General features: G+C 43.2%; 1 protein-coding gene across 1 annotated transcript; it reads left to right on the top strand.

Moving 5' to 3' along the window:
* Positions 1-5023: 5023 nt before the first annotated feature.
* LOC138610542 (leucine-rich repeat transmembrane neuronal protein 4-like) lies at positions 5024-7168 on the top strand. Its single transcript, XM_069683306.1, has 2 exons — positions 5024-5078; positions 5519-7168. The coding sequence occupies exons 1-2, from the start codon at positions 5024-5026 to the stop codon at positions 7138-7140; spliced, it is 1677 nt and encodes a 558-aa protein (XP_069539407.1). The 3' UTR covers positions 7141-7168.
* Positions 7169-15876: the final 8708 nt, after the last annotated feature.

Raw genomic sequence — 15876 nt, 5'->3', positions numbered from 1 at the left:
CAGTTGATAGTTTCCCATTAACGACGTGCCTCTCCATGGCTCCATCGTTGTGTGACGTCAGAAATCTGATTCTCTGTGAAGTCGGGGTAGATGAATCTGCTCCGAGTTCACAAGTAGGAACTCCGACTTTTAATGGCGTTCCAGAGCAATCTTTCTAGACAGAGGTCGGAAAAACTCGACTTTTGAGTTGTCTGGAATGCAGCATGATTAACAGATGAGCACTTTACAGAGCAGCCTCTGCCATCAGTGTGTAAAGAAGCTGTTCTGCTGTTAAACACGCCGGCGTGCGAGATCTTTGCTGTTTTTTTCTGTAAGTGTGTGTTGTGGTTAGCAGAAGTGGCTACGGCCGCCGATCTCTACTGCGCAGACTCTGGCTCCAAATGACGTAACCATCGCAAGATGGCCGCGCCTATCATGGGGGCTATTTTGGCATCACTTTCGTACTATCGGAGCAGATGGAGACGCGTCGTCCATCTATATATACAGTCATTGGGGTGGAGATTGGGACTGGGCATTTGTATACCACGTCTAGCCCTCTCTGCATGCCTGATGTCTTAAGCCTGTTAGGATTTAGTTCTCAGGCTGAAGGGTTGGAGATTAAGGTTGGGTGGAAGATTTGTGAGTGTTGGTTGTGAGGGCCTCTGGTGGACAGCTGGAGAACTGCAGGTTATGAAAGTTCCTCAGACAATCAACGAGCAAATTAAAGATGCATGTCCAACAGAAGCAGCCCGTGTGACACAAACAACATGACAGCTTCCCACAAAGTGAGCACTTTTCAGCATCACAATTAAAAGATGAGACTTCTGCACCAAAGTAAAGATTCGTCTTCTGCAACTTTCTTATTTTAAACTGTATATTTCCTTCTATATAATGCATCATGATAGCATACCAGTGTTGTGACTGTAACAGTTCTTCTCCGACAGGGAACTTTAGCACTGAGCAGGTGTTGTTACATGAACTCTACATGACCCGCACAGTTTAAACAGGAAATGTGAGACAGCATTTTCAGCCAATGACGACATGTTACTCTGTGTGAAAGACTTAAGTGCATGTACCTACGCTGCAGGGCGTGTATTAGCTGTGTGTGCGGCTGTAAAGTGCAAACAAACAGTACAAATAAACCAAACTGGACTTCAGCTTCTTTGAGTCTTTAACGTATCGTTGCATACCTTACTGTTACTCAGTTACTGTTATGGATAAATATATTTTGATAAAAATATCCTCTTTTTTAATATGTGATTTTGTGAAGTGCATTACTTCTTAAAAAATACTTCTTCTTCCCTTGCCACTGATTTATTCATGTCCAGTGAAAGATCTTCTAAATAACTCCAGCAGTAAATAAATGTGGTTCATTTTTCATCCAGTCTTCTGTTTCTCTCTCTCTCATTTTATTGTTGATTGTAGTCACAACGCTGTACGCTTGCTGCTGCCTTGTTTGTTCTTTACGTGCAAATAAAATTTTAATGAAGCACCTGAGTTGGAGTGAGTGAGAGACGAGTATTTGCATGAGCGACAGGATGTTCTGAAAACCCTCAACACACTGTAGCTCTTACAAAGAGCTCTTAAGCACCCGATTCCATTCATTGAACCTTATCTTATAGAAGTGAACATTTAGAGGATTAGAAACAGCAGCACAGTACAGACAATCCTCCGCCGGAAAAGGTTGGCAAACATCATCAAACATCATGTATATAAGGATGTTGTCGTCCATAGCAACAGATACAAACCCCGAAAATGTACCTCCATGATCACATGATGAGCTGAAACACCAGGAGGCATTAAATAAAACAGGATTTTGTGGATTACTGCCGAGCTGTACACACATCTCAAGACAAAGGCCACTGACTTTTATCAAGAGATTACCTTCCAGCTCAGATATTTTTAGATATTTCAAATATCACGAAAGGCCATTTTCAAAGATAAGCACGGAAGATTATGTGCTGTTTGCATACAACGGGCCTTTTAGGATCGTGACACGGCTGCACCTTTGGCTCTGACAAACTTCGTTTGGAAAATGGGGCTCAGTGGGGAGAGTTAAAGGTCAGTGAGAGATGTCTGAGAGGAGGAATAAATCCATCTCTCATCTGGCTGTAAATAAGATTGATAACGGTGACAAGAAACTGCAGACACAGTGCAGCAGAGCAGGCCTTTAACACCGTAGTTTACACGCACGTTCACGCTCAAACTGTAACTTTAAACATTCACATGATTTAAGGTAAGACACATTCTATAACGTGCAGACAGAAAATAGTTAAATATTATTATTATTTAATTGGCCTTTGACGTTATCAGATAGGACAGTGGATGGAGCAGATGACATGCAGCAAAGGGCCGAGGGTTAGAGTGGAATCCAGGGCCTCTGTGTTGAGGGATGTACCCTCTCATATTTACAGTTTCTATCATTATTATAGTTGTTATTGTTCATATTAGTCATATTTCTGCTAGGCTGCAGGTGGTGCAGTGGTAAGCACTGTCACCTCACAGCTAAAGGATTCCTAGTTCGATCCCGGCTCGGATGAAGTCGGCCTTTCTGTGTGGAGTTTCTGTGTTATCCCCGTGCGTGCGTGGGTTCTGGGTGCTCCAGCTTCCTCCCACAGTCTCAAGACATGCTCGTTAGGTTCACTGGTGGCTCTGAATTGTCTGTAGGTATGAAAGATTGTCTCTGTGCTTCAGCCCTGTGATTGACTGGTGATCAGTCCAGGTGTAAGCGTGCCTCTCGCCCAATGACAGCTGGGATAGACTCCAGCTCCCCTGCGACCCTGAACAGGATAAGCGGCGTCGATAATGGATGGAAATTTCTATTTCTATTGTTACTATCAATCTGTATTGTCTGTTATTTGTGTTGCTGTGTGTTTGTTTCCCTGTTTGTTTCTCTCTTTCTGTCTCTCCCTCTATCCCACTCTCTCGGCCCTTCCAGTCGAGGCAGACGTCTGTTTACCAAGAGTCTGGTTCTGCTTGTTAAAAGGAGGTTTTTTCTTTGCCATTGTTGCAGACTATTTGTTCATTGGTGGATTAATGTTGGGTCGCTTTAAATAACATACCAAAGAGCACAAGAAATGAGATAACTTGTGTTGTGAATTGGTGCTTTATTTGCCCCCTATATCAGGATGATTACACTGTCAGCACTGAATATCTGGCTGTGTGCACACACACAAACATTTTCTATATTTTCATCCAGAAGAAAAGATCTGTCATCCAGTGATTATGGAGCTGTCACATCCTGATCACTGACACTCCAGCACATCCTCCCTCACAGGTTTGTCTCTGTTCCTCTGCCTGAATGGAGAGACGCAGCAGCAGAGTGTGTGCAGAGAGGCAGCACGTCGTCCTACACTTTAGGTGCACATTTCTTGAATGGCGTGTGATTTCCCGAGACACGTGTGAGGCAGCCGGCGTACCCTTTGAAGAGCAGGTTTTGTTTGACATTTCGTGCCAAATGTGCTACTATAAGTCTGAGAGGTATTATCTTAACAGAATGGCTCATTTTCACACCTCTCAGAATCACCCCTGCTGCGCTGCTCCATAAATCCCTCCCTTCCTCGACACAATCCCCAGGCATCAGAGGGAATGTTGTTTGACCAAGATTATGAGCGCGCTCCCTGACAAATATTGATACGAATTCATTAGTTAGTTTTCTTTGAGCACGTGCAGAATCTGGGTGCTGATTTCTCTCTTATCTCTGCTGGAGTTGTGTGTTAATGCGAGACATTTCTTTTAGTGTGCACAAGGGGTTGCTGTTACCACACATTACAACTCAGACTCTGCGAGGATGTACCGTCAGAGGTGATGTTTTCCTCCATCCAGAGTGATGGATGTCTGCTCAAAGCATGAAAATAAGCATAAGATGACATCAGAATTACACGTTACATCTGCTCTGATTTTAAACACACTTCTCCTCCTTCCTCTCCCGTCTGCCGCCTGCCCACTTCATTAGCGTCATTAATTGAAATACCAATAATCCTGCTGTTGCCACCTCTTCAGCATCTCCAGACGCCACGAGGTGTGAACTGTTTATCTACGTAAACTGTCCCCGCAGCCTGAGAGTGTGGATGGATGCTGCGTGTCACAACATCACACTTCAGCTGTTAGCATAATTTTAACAACAAGCTGCTGAGAGGGACCCAAAACCCTGATTACACAACTTCCTGTTCTCTGCTGCCGTTCCTCAATGAGCTATTGGACCTGTTAATGAATGAATGAAGGATTTAGATGAGTACAGACTTTTATTTTGAAAGGGGGGGAATTATTTCAGTTGCCACTTGAGCGTAATCATCATTACTGTCAGCAGCATTGTGCGATGCCTTCTGTAGACTGTGGATCATCACGTGACAGAATTACAGAAAGATTTGGATTCAAAGAAAATAAGTTGAAATCTGAACAAATAAAATAAATAAAAATACTTTAAAACCGGAATAAATACAAAATTTAATTCAAAGTATTGTCACTGTTATTTTTAGACTTCATAGAGCCCTCCAAAATATATAATACAGCGTTCATATATTTATTTTTTGTATGTTTTTGAACCTTTAAAACACGACATAAAACATAGACAATGAATTAGTAAAAAAAATCATATTACGTTGAATTAAATAATCACATAATAGGGCTCCTAAATGTGATGTAAATATGCCAGCCTACATTTTGGGCTTATGTGTGTTTAAAGACGCCTACGCCTCAGAGAGAGGAGAAAAGGGGAGAGGGAGAGGGAGAGAGAGCGAGAGAGAGAGAGAGAGAGAGAGAGAGAGAGAGAGAGTGTGTGACTGCATGGAGAGGAGGATTGTGCATCCGTCTATTGGCGCTCAAATGGGTTATTGCGCACACAGCAGGCTGAACTACAGCCGCGGCTCCAACTACGACCCAAGTGTGCAGGAGGCGTCCTCAGAGATCAGAGGCGCCGGACCGCTGCGGAAAACTTGCCTTTATTTGATTCCCTCCTTTTAATTGAAAACATAAGTGATGCTCCAGTCCGCGGATCGACTCTGAGGCTGCATGAACTGCGTTTTTCTCATCTCAGAGCAGTTTAATGTGCTCCTTACCCGTTTATTTCAGAGGATTACTCCTTCCCTCAGAAACGATGGGTAAGTCATTATGTTCTTCAAAATTTAGTGACACAGTTTCTCCCTCTGGCTGATCTTCAGTCAAGACGACAGCTTATGTCAGTTTTTATTGAAAGATTTATTAGTTCCAGAATTGAATTTCTTGCACATAAAGAATAAGGAGCTGTACTTCTTTTTAAAGCATGCAGTAAAACATGAATTCTCTCTCGTTCACTTGCTTCTCTGCTGCTGATTTTTTCCACATCTCTGACATTAAAAGTAGCAAACGTCAGACTCTGTAACCAATTCTTCATAAAGCTGTTCTGGTGCCTCAGACATCAGACCCCAAGCTGCTCCTCACTACACGAGCTCCTGTTTGAAGAATGAATTTCCACCATTATCTGCTTAAACGTCTTTGAGCACACATTTTCTGTAACCAAATCATCCGTTTGATTGCCTGTGCCCCACTCTACCCCCAACAGGTTCTATGATGTTGGACTGGAGGTTATCATGTCTTCTTCTGCAGGCGGCTGCTCTGCTGCTGCTCAGCGAGGGGGAGAGGATGTGCCCCACGAGCTGCCGCTGCGAAGGAAAGATTGTTTATTGCGAGTCTGGCATCTTCCAAGACATCCCAGTAAACATCACAACGGGGTGCCAAGGTCTGTCTCTGCGCTATAACAACCTGCTGGTTCTGTTGCCCTACCAGTTCGCTCATCTCAATCAGCTTATCTGGCTGTACCTGGACCATAACTCCATCACTGCCATAGATGCTTTAGCCTTCCAGGGTGTGCGCAGGCTCAAGGAACTGATCCTCAGCTCCAACAAAATCTCCCATCTGCACAACAACACGTTCAGCGCCATACCAAACCTGCGCAATCTGGACCTATCCTACAACCAGCTGCAGTCTCTGCAGCCGGGACATTTTTATGGTCTGCGCAAGCTACAAAACCTCCACCTCCGGTCTAATGGCCTGAAACAGATCCTCCTTCGTACCTTTCTGGAATGCCGCAGCCTGGAGTTTCTGGACTTGGGTTACAATCGCTTGCGGAGCCTCACCCGCACAACCTTCTTAGGCCTGTTCAAGCTGAAAGAGCTTCATTTAGAGCACAATCAATTTTCCAGGATTAATTTCTACATTTTCCCGCGCCTTACCAGCCTCCAGGCTCTTTATTTGCAATGGAACCGAATACGATCCATCAATCAAGGCGTGCCTTGGACCTGGAACAAACTGCAGAAGCTGGACCTGTCAGGGAATGAGATCCAAATGTTGGACCCGGCGGTTTTTCAGTGTATGCCGAACTTACAAACCCTCAACCTTGAATCGAACAAGCTCAGCAGTGTGTCTGTGGAGGCTGTGGCAGCGTGGACCTCACTGACCACCATCAGTCTGGCAGGGAACTCGTGGGACTGCAGCCCCAGCATCTGCCCGCTCATGGGATGGCTCAGAAACTTCAAAGACCCCAAAGACATCAGTATGATCTGCAGCAGCCCCAAGTCCGTGCAGGGCGAGAGAGTCGTGGACGTCGTGAGGAATCACTCGACCTGTGCAGACATGTCAAACGTTCTCTCGACCACTTCTCTCATCGTTCTCACTTCAACCCAGGTTTTAAACATCACAACTGACGTCTCTCCCTTTGATTACACAGACCTGGATTATACTGACTTACCTGATCAGAGATTTACTCCTTCGTCTGCCCGTCCTGGTTCGACAGACAGAAAGACAACAGGGTCCACAACCATGAGCTCCACATCCCCCATCTCCCCTGAACCTCCTACGTCTTTGACCCCAGAGTTACCGTTTGAACACATGGCTTTCCATAAAATTATTGCAGGCAGCGTAGCGCTGTTCCTGTCAGTGTCATTGATCCTCCTGGTTATTTATGTATCATGGAGGCGCTACCCCAACACCATGAGGCAGCTGCAGCAGCACTCAGTCAACCATAAGCGCAGGAAAAAGGCCCGCAAGCAGGAGCAGGACCTGAACTCTCAGCTGCAGGAGTACTATCTGAGCTACCATTCAAACTCAGAGGCGATGGACTCTTTGGTGAATGAGACGAGGCCGTGCACGTGCACCATATCGGGATCCATAGAATGTGAAGTCTGAGCTGCACACTCCACCTTAAGGGACTAAAAGTGCGATTGCTACGCAGAGGTAAATGTTTCTTCCACATGATTAAGTGGTTTTTATCTCTAATGTGAGAGGAAAGATTCTGCAGCTCTGAAGGAAATACTTGGAGGCATAGGACAATATAATTATGTGCACAGAGAAGAGGACTGGAGCCGGGAGATATATTTGGAGCTAATTATCACCCTGACTGACACGAGAACAGCGGCGGGGTCAGCCAGGTTAGCTGTGTCTGATCTACTTTAACCACTGGACCTCTGCTACAGTAGAAGTCAGCTCTGTAGAGAGACTGGCCTCATTCCAAGTCAAACTACATCGCCATAGAACACACGAACCGACGAAGCCACTTTTTACTTGCTAGTTTTCATTTTTATTATGTAGCTTGTAAAGCAAATAGGATGTGTGTGCATCTCTGAGCGTACTGTGTGTGTGTGTGTGTGTGTGTGTGTGTGTGTGTGTGTGTTATTTTGAGGAGCTGATAATCTCATGGTTTACTGACTTCTGGTTGGAAGAGTTTCAGTGTTGCACCTTATTCTCACAGATTTGTCCAGTTCAACTGTTCTGCATTTGGCAGACCAGTGCAGAGAATTAAACTAACACAAAAAATGAGGGCAAACAGCAGCGGGATCGTCCTGTCCTGAGATCTTTTGCATGATTTCACCCTCCTTGCTTATAAGATGCTTCTCGCTCTTATTAAAAATCTGGTCTAATTGGTGTTAAAATTCTATTTTGGCTCATTTTACAGCCAAACAAGCTAACTGTGCTTAAAAATTCATGAGTCTAATCTCAGGACTGATGTTTTCCAAGCTGTAAAAATCTTTCAAGTGAAGGCCGAGCTCGTTTTCATTCCCATCTTATCAAATACCAACGCTTTGTCATGTCCCTTGGTGTCACACAGACGCACGAAGTGTTCATTAGTGTGTGCATGAGACACGCAGGGCTTTCAGCGGTAATGCTAACCTATTAGCATCACTTTTCAACACTACAAGAAGTTGGTATCAGTGATGTGGAAGAAAGTATGAAAAAGTCCACTTGGGGTGGTGATGTGGGGCGATGGAAGGACAGAAAAACATGGGTGACTGGAGTTTGAGTCTCGTGTGAAAGCAAAAATTGTTGTTTAAACCTATCGTACAATGTTCAACCTAACCTTTGTCATGTAGCTCTCATTTCCTGAATCTAAAGCCGCTTTCCCATTGGTCAAAAAATCCGCTAACACCTGCTAACACCTGGCTTTATTGCTTAATGGAATGTCTACAATCAGCATTCAGACCAGAGGGTAATAATCGCCTCTACTCCAATCGGCATTGATGGGAACACAAAACCCGTGTCGACATGCTAATCTCCGCCCCCCTTTCCTGGGCGATGCTATGCTCCGTCTGTAACTTCTGCGACTCCTTGTCATCTCAACTGCAAATCAGCAGCGCTCGAACATCGTGCCACATCTGTCGGCACTGCCTTTGATACACAGACTGAATGAGTGACAGATACAATAGCCACCGTAAGATCTTCACTGTTTACTAACCCTGTTTCCGGCGCGTTTGTGACGTCAGCCGGTGACGCAGCAGAAAAGAGACCGACGGGAGTATACTTCACTGGCAATGGGAAAAAAGACAATCGCCATCTTTAAGTGGGTGTTCCCAGGTCTGAAAAACACGTGTCAACGTGCAAATTTCTGTGGGAGAGGGGAATAACCTAACAGTCCGCTTGACATGAACCATGTGATGAGACGCCAAAGCATTGAAACAAAGCGTCAGTATTTGACGATCAGGGATGAGAACACGTGCAAGGCCTTGATCTGAAGTGGTGTTTTTCATACAGATTTTTGTATTGATTAATCCTTTCATTATGATTATGCATTGTTTGTGTAAAGACATGACAATATGGGTACTTGACATTCTGTGTGACAATGACTGTATAATTAAAGAAACACTGTCCATTGATGACAAGTTGTGTGTGGTGAGGATATCGGCAGCAGGTGCACCTCATGGAGACAAGGCTCTAAATGCATTGTGCTTTTGATGTGATACATTTCAATGGATTTTCTGCTGCATGCGAGAGGAGCTGACATATTTTCCATCATGCGTCTTGTTTTCTGGCTCTCTTCTTTTCAGTCCTCTCCTGGCACTACAGTATTGACAAAAGTATTGATTCTATCTGGGTTACACACCTCTCACTCAGGGTTGGTGGGGCCCAATGCCGTCCCTGGTACGTAACTGAGCTGGTGCAGAAATGAGCCCTTTTTATTTTTCCAGCTTTCTCGTAAACAGGTTTGCTTTTAGTGCAAATGGAGCCCAAGCAGGCGATGCTTTTCTTTGCTTGTCCATGAGACAAAAAAACATTCCAGTCCCTGCAACCAGAAACAGATTAAGAATCTGGCTTTTACATAACCATGTAGTCTCTGTCAGTTTAGAAATATTGCTCTTGTGCGGTGAAAAAACGGAGGGTGAACAGAGGCAGACGAGAAAGGGACAGTATGTTACGGGTCAAGGCAGTTATGCTATTAAGAAGATATCACCCACCATGGTCTGCCTTCTTTCAGAGCGCTCCTTCCTTCTCTCGCTGCCTCATTTCTCTTTTTTTTTTCTGGCTTGCTCACAGTGAGGAGAGAAAATTAACCTGCGCCAGGGGACATATATGCATGTGTTAAGCCAGGCAGGATTAGTCAGAGCTGGTACTAGCATGCAGGAGCTTCCAAAAAACAGTATTTCTCCAGTGTGAGCCTGAACTCCAACGGTAATGTATTGCTTACTACAGCCTCTCCTTACAGCTGTCACTTTCTCAGACCTGTGATGAAGTAAATAGACAGATTGATTTCTGCAGCCATTAGCATGTTCACACATCTCGTGTGCACCACGTTTAAAGTTTCTGAACGGTCAAAGGTTTTTCAGATAAGGATTTATGATCTCCTATAATTCACTTTCTAAACGTGACTCAGGCTTTCTTTAGCCTCCGGGCAGGAATGGAGGCAGGCTGCCAACTGAATTTATATCCATATATTTAGTCTCCAGCTCTTGCATATATGACAAATTTCTTTCTCGGGCCAATGGGAAAATCTACGAGGCCATACAGAAAGTGTAATTTGAGCAGAACAAATGATTTGTTGGCCTTATTTTGTCAGATATTGTAATTAGTGTTTGATTTGTCATGTTGTGACTGATGAAGCCGTTTTTTGAAAATCTCTGGCTAAGAAAAGAGTTGATTACAGCGCTGTGGTCCGCATCCTGCTGATCATTATTGAGGATATTTGTTTGGATGAAAAATGGGAGAGCACAGAGTGGGAGAGCACAGTATTGACTTAGTACAACAATGCACAAATAAAACCACACTCCACCTGCAAAATCTGAAAAAAAAAACAACGAGCCAGAAAATGAAAAATGTCTCTTCGAGGTGCCTCAAACCTCGAGGTAGTCCAAGGCCAAAAAAACAGAATCAGTAAAATCCTGCCTGAAAACATCCAAAAGTGCAGACTTCTCTGTAAACACCCGGTGAGGGGTGAGCTGCTTAGTCCTCACCGGCAGGCATGAAATTTTGATTTACATCTCTCAGTGGAGATCTTTTCTAACGTAACATGTGTGCAACGTTGTGCTATCTTTGCCAAGGTTATATGCCGGGGATTTAAAAGACAGGTATGATCACATACGTGCATTTTATTGCAAGTAAACTTTTAATACTTGTTTTTGTTTACAGTTTAAAGATAAAGTTCTACATTATGATAAATATGCTTATTTGCTTCTTACTGTGATTTAGATGAGACGATCAATACCATTACGATGTCTGTTCACTTAATGTAAAGCTGCAGTCAGGAGCTGTTAGCTTAGCTTAGCATAAAGACTGGGATCAAGGAGGAGACAGTTAGCATAGCTCTGTCCAAAGTGCAGTGTAAAAAAAAAAAGAGTTGCGGTGTAACAGGAGGATGATGTGCTGGTATATTTTGCAGCAGGAATAATAACTTTATGAAGTCTCATCTGGTTGCCTGGCAACCTGATGGTGACCAAAACACTGCAGGGCTCAAGTTTTTGTTCTGTGTAAAATGGCGAGATAAAATATTGTAATTAGAGAGCTTTAGATGTGCCCCTGGCTGGATTTTGTTATATTTCAAATCCTAGGTAGCTGTTTTCCCTTTTTTTAAATGTAACGCTAAGCTAAGCTAAGCTAAGCTTAGCAGCTGCTGGCTGGAGCATGTTTAGTAAATAGACATAACTGTGGTATTGATATCTTCTCTGCAAGAGAGTGAATGAGCTTCCAAAAATGTTTGATTCCTTAAAGCAGGGAGTTTTTCCTTGGAAATAAATATTAGAAAATCAATTGTGCTAATGTTCCTCAGAGCTTCTTTCCATGAGCAGATTTCAGTTGCGTTTGTCACTGGAAGGGATTCCTTCATGGATGGTGGAGCCAGGGAGGTCTAAAACTGGACAAAATGAGCTCATCAGACTGTACAGTCTCTTTCTCCTTTTCTTTCTTTCCTCCTTCTTTTATATCATAACTAGCAGCATCACATCTGCCCTTAAATGAATTTAAGAAGCACATGTAGCACCTTTAAGCTCGCTATTCAAAATAATGAGTTCCAGGCCATTAAACTCCAAAGATTAACGTGACCTGCAAATCGAGTCAGTGAGCTGTGAAAACATTCAAAGGGAGTTGCTGCAGTTTGGGAGGTAGAAAAAGTTGTCCTGCTCCAAAACATGATTTCTTTGTCACCCCACCTTTTGTGCACTGCATGCCACCTGTAAAATCCATTTGAATATTAATGCTTTACAGCTTTTGTTGCATGTCCCGGCGGGCCCTCAGAGGAGAGCCTGCGCTGCTTTGTTCATGTCAAAGTGGCGGTGGTCAGAAGGACCTCTGAGCGTGAATAACGTCATTGTTCCAACAAGACGACACAAAGAGTTTGGAAATAGTTTCCAAGAAAATGACTTTGTACTGTAACGTATTCATTTATTCACATTCATATTCATCTTTCCAATTCATTACTCACTTGAGAGTCGAACATATACAGGATGCTTAATGAGAGAGCAGGAATTTTAAATGGGTCTGTGTTGGTCGGACGGCAGTAGGCAGGAAGCTCCATCAGTCAGAAGACGTGCTCGTTGTTGTGTCTGTCCGGTCAGAACGTGTCTCCTTCACACAGATTCATGTTTCTCTGATGATTCCAGCTGTCTCCAGGTTTTTCACAATAAAATCGCCTTCTATGACATTAAAATCCTTTCAGCAGTGTTGTACAAACCGAACAGACCCGGAGTTTGAAAGGTTGCTCCCAACATCGGGTGTAATTTATCACATTTTATGAGTTACTCTGTCATCCATAAGATCTGATCCCAGAGCAGCTTCGCTTTATTTAACATTAGGAAATCATTTACAGCTTAAACCCAGTTAACAGCCTGACCTTTAAAGCTGCTAACCTCTAAAATCTTTACTTCCTTCTGACAAGGCGTCCGCCACATTCGCAGCTCCATGTGATATTTATGGATCTTGTAGCCACAGATTTAAACTTAGATGAAGTGTCTTGTATCTAACACATGCCGTACTGTATGATGTAACTGTAATATAGCTCTCTCTTTGCAGATGTTACCTCATTGTTGCCTTGATTTATTTCCCATGATTCTTCCCCAGCCCTGCGTCCCACACTGTGGGAAATCAACCAAAAGCCAACAACAATTAAATGTATAAGATTTATACGCAGCGCGGTCCGTCATATTGTTGTTTCCAGAGTAATAAAACATCAGCATGGCACCTATGATACAGACGGTGAGGCGGCGTACACAAGAGGATCTGCTTTAGAGGAGAGTTATTCACTTCTGCGGGAAGAAATATTCTCTGTTACACACCGCACACACTTATACACACCTGCATACGTCTCTCATTTCAAAGACCCTCGTTTGATTGACAGCTGCCTATGTGACAGACAGGCTGACTTGACAAAAGTGGAAGAAATGATGAATAAAAGATGTGAAACAGGTACAGATCCCATCCAGAGTCTTTTTACATCTTAAATCTAGAGCTGAAATAAAACGCGTTATAAGTGATGATTTTGAAGGTATTAAACGGCACATTTAAACCTCTAAATGTTTGCATTCCAACATGCCGCACTTAGCAGCAGAGCTACAAACACTGCCAGGGTAAATAGCTGTAAAGTGTGGCTCTTATTAAGTGTTTACTGCACAGGGACTCTTTTTGACACAAGCCCCTCAGGCCCGCTGCTGTGGGCTTCTTTGTTACTGCGTGAGTGATGGCAGCATTACTGCAGCACAGGCATGCAGCACTACAGTCCTCTGAAACATCCTAATAAAGATAAAAAAAGAACCAAACCTACGTTTATTACCGCAGAGACTCCACACTGAATGCAGTTAAAGGGCAGTAAAGATGGGTGCTGCTGGATCACAAGGAGTGGAAGCTCGGCGCGGCTGGGATTCCCCCGACAGGCCTCTCTCTGATCCCTGTTAAGCACTTTCTTCTTCACTTGTTTGTAAAGCAGCGTAAAGTGTTCAGTAATCCGCGGCATCTATTGGCAGCCGCTGACACTGTGGCATAAATAATAAAACCCCCATTTTCTGCAGAGCTTGTTTGCTAATCAGAACAAAGACCCGTCAGCAGAAGTGCTTGTGCTAAATCACGTTTTAAAGTCGTGTCATTCGAATGCCATTTCCTCATCCGACATGTTTTTGGCTGCGGAATCGGATTTCTTCCGCTTTGGCTGTCGCTCGCTTTGGCCAGTGAGGCAGTGAAACTCTCACCTGTGAACAAATCATTCCAGTTGACAAACAGTGCAATCATGTATTGATATGATTGAAGTGGGTGTGACTGCTGGAGGAGTCCCAATCACCCTTCATCACAGCGATTGTTGTCACAAAGCTGCCTCCTCACGGCTGATTTGAGCTGCCATTTCCTGTTGATTTTAGGGGTTTCTTTTTCTTAAAGAGCAAAACATGCTGTGATTATCACCCTGTTTCAACAGTCAGACATGCCGCTCATATTGTATGCCATCCATTGCATATACTTCTCCACCATTGAGTGCAACATTTACATCAATTACGCTCTAATCAGCTGAAGTAATGATTTCTCTGTGTTTCCCCGGCTTAATCTATAACTCGTGACATTTATGACTAAAGGTCTGCCTGTGAAATACCTTTTGCATGTAATGCTCCTCATGAGAAAGAAGGGAGTTCCTGCACATCGTCATGATTACTGATTACTGCAGCAGAGGAACAGTGAGCGGATTAATTAGCCGCTAGCTGATGAGAATTAAAGAATAAAACCATTCATTACTGTTTGCTATGTATTGAATTATTTTATTTTGGTAAGTAGCATGATTTTAATTTCATCATCTTATGCAATATGTAAATATCTTTATTAAAATACATGACTGTAAATCGTATGCACCCTGTCCTTAATGCAGTCATCTCAGTAATGTTATGATAATTTGTGAAGTCATGCGCAACCAGTGTTGTCATAGCAAATTGCGTTGCCTGGTTCCACTGGAAGGGCATTTTAAACAGGTTTAATTTATTTATCTCCCTTACACCATGCATGGACAGCTGCATGCATGAATACCAGATAAGCTGCAATGACCGTGTGTGACAGTGGGGTCCGTACGTGGCCATATGAAACGTCTGGTACAAACCTCTCGAGGACACGTGTAGTGCTCCACTTTCCAGAATATTACACTAACTTCTTAACATGCTCTAATTTGTACTTAACATCCAAAATGTGCACTTGACTTGCAAACAGCATACAATAAATAAAACATGCTCATGTATTAAATTCATGTATTAGCAGCTGCCCTGATCTCCATATTTGCAACTTCATAAAGTCGCAATTTAAAGGACGCAGCTGTAGATAATTGAGATTTTTCTTACCATCAACAAATTAACCAAATCCAGCAATGTACGACTCTGTCTAATGGCTTAAAAAAATAATGATTAAAAATAATTAAATACATTTACAAGATGCTCATAAGTGGATGCTTTCAATTCTTAAAAAGCCTCTATAATACCTCCAAACAGCTGGGAACTGTAGTCCCTATCAATCATAAGCAAAGCAACATTAAATAGTCTATAGAGACCACTGTCAGCCAAATGTTTCCCACTCTGGCAAGTATTTTCAGCAGCAGGACGGTATATTTGGGACATACTCAATATAAAGTAATGTTTATTTAGACTTTTCTTTTAAATCTTGCCTTTAGATTTTAAATTTGCACCAAGTTAAGTTTGCCACAATAAGACCGACTCAAAAGATTTAACACAAACAAAAGGCAAAATATAATGGCTTATTGAATTGTCCAAGGGGGGAAGGTAAGCATAAAGTGTCCAAAAGAAAAACTGACAAAGTCCAGAAAAGTCACAACAATACCAGGAAGAGATCTGCACTAGAAGCACAGTAGAATATTTGCATAGAAACATGGGAAGACTAAAGCTGTGTCCTGGTTCAGGGGCTGTATCCTTCAAAGGATGTAATTCAAGATCGTTTGTGTCAGAGCGGCGCGTCAAAGGCTGTCCCATTTCAAAGGCTCCTTCAGATGCAGCTTATAAATGCGTCCCCGTTTTCCCCGGCCACGAAGGATCCATCTGGTGCATCCTTTGTGGGCCAACGTATCCTGAGATTCATTGCGCACCAATTCAAACGAGATGGCGGACTCTGGAGCAGCTGAGGAATACACTTTTAAAGCTAGCGATACATAAAACGAAAGAGGCCTTGAAACGTTAATTATCTTTAAAACAT

The sequence above is a fragment of the Semicossyphus pulcher genome, unplaced genomic scaffold, assembly GCF_022749685.1.
Source record: "Semicossyphus pulcher isolate SPU_LCO1_2020_fin unplaced genomic scaffold, fSemPul1.0.p SCAF_6, whole genome shotgun sequence".
NCBI classification, from domain to species: domain Eukaryota; kingdom Metazoa; phylum Chordata; class Actinopteri; order Labriformes; family Labridae; genus Semicossyphus; species Semicossyphus pulcher.
This window is presented reverse-complemented; position numbering and strand designations above follow the sequence as displayed.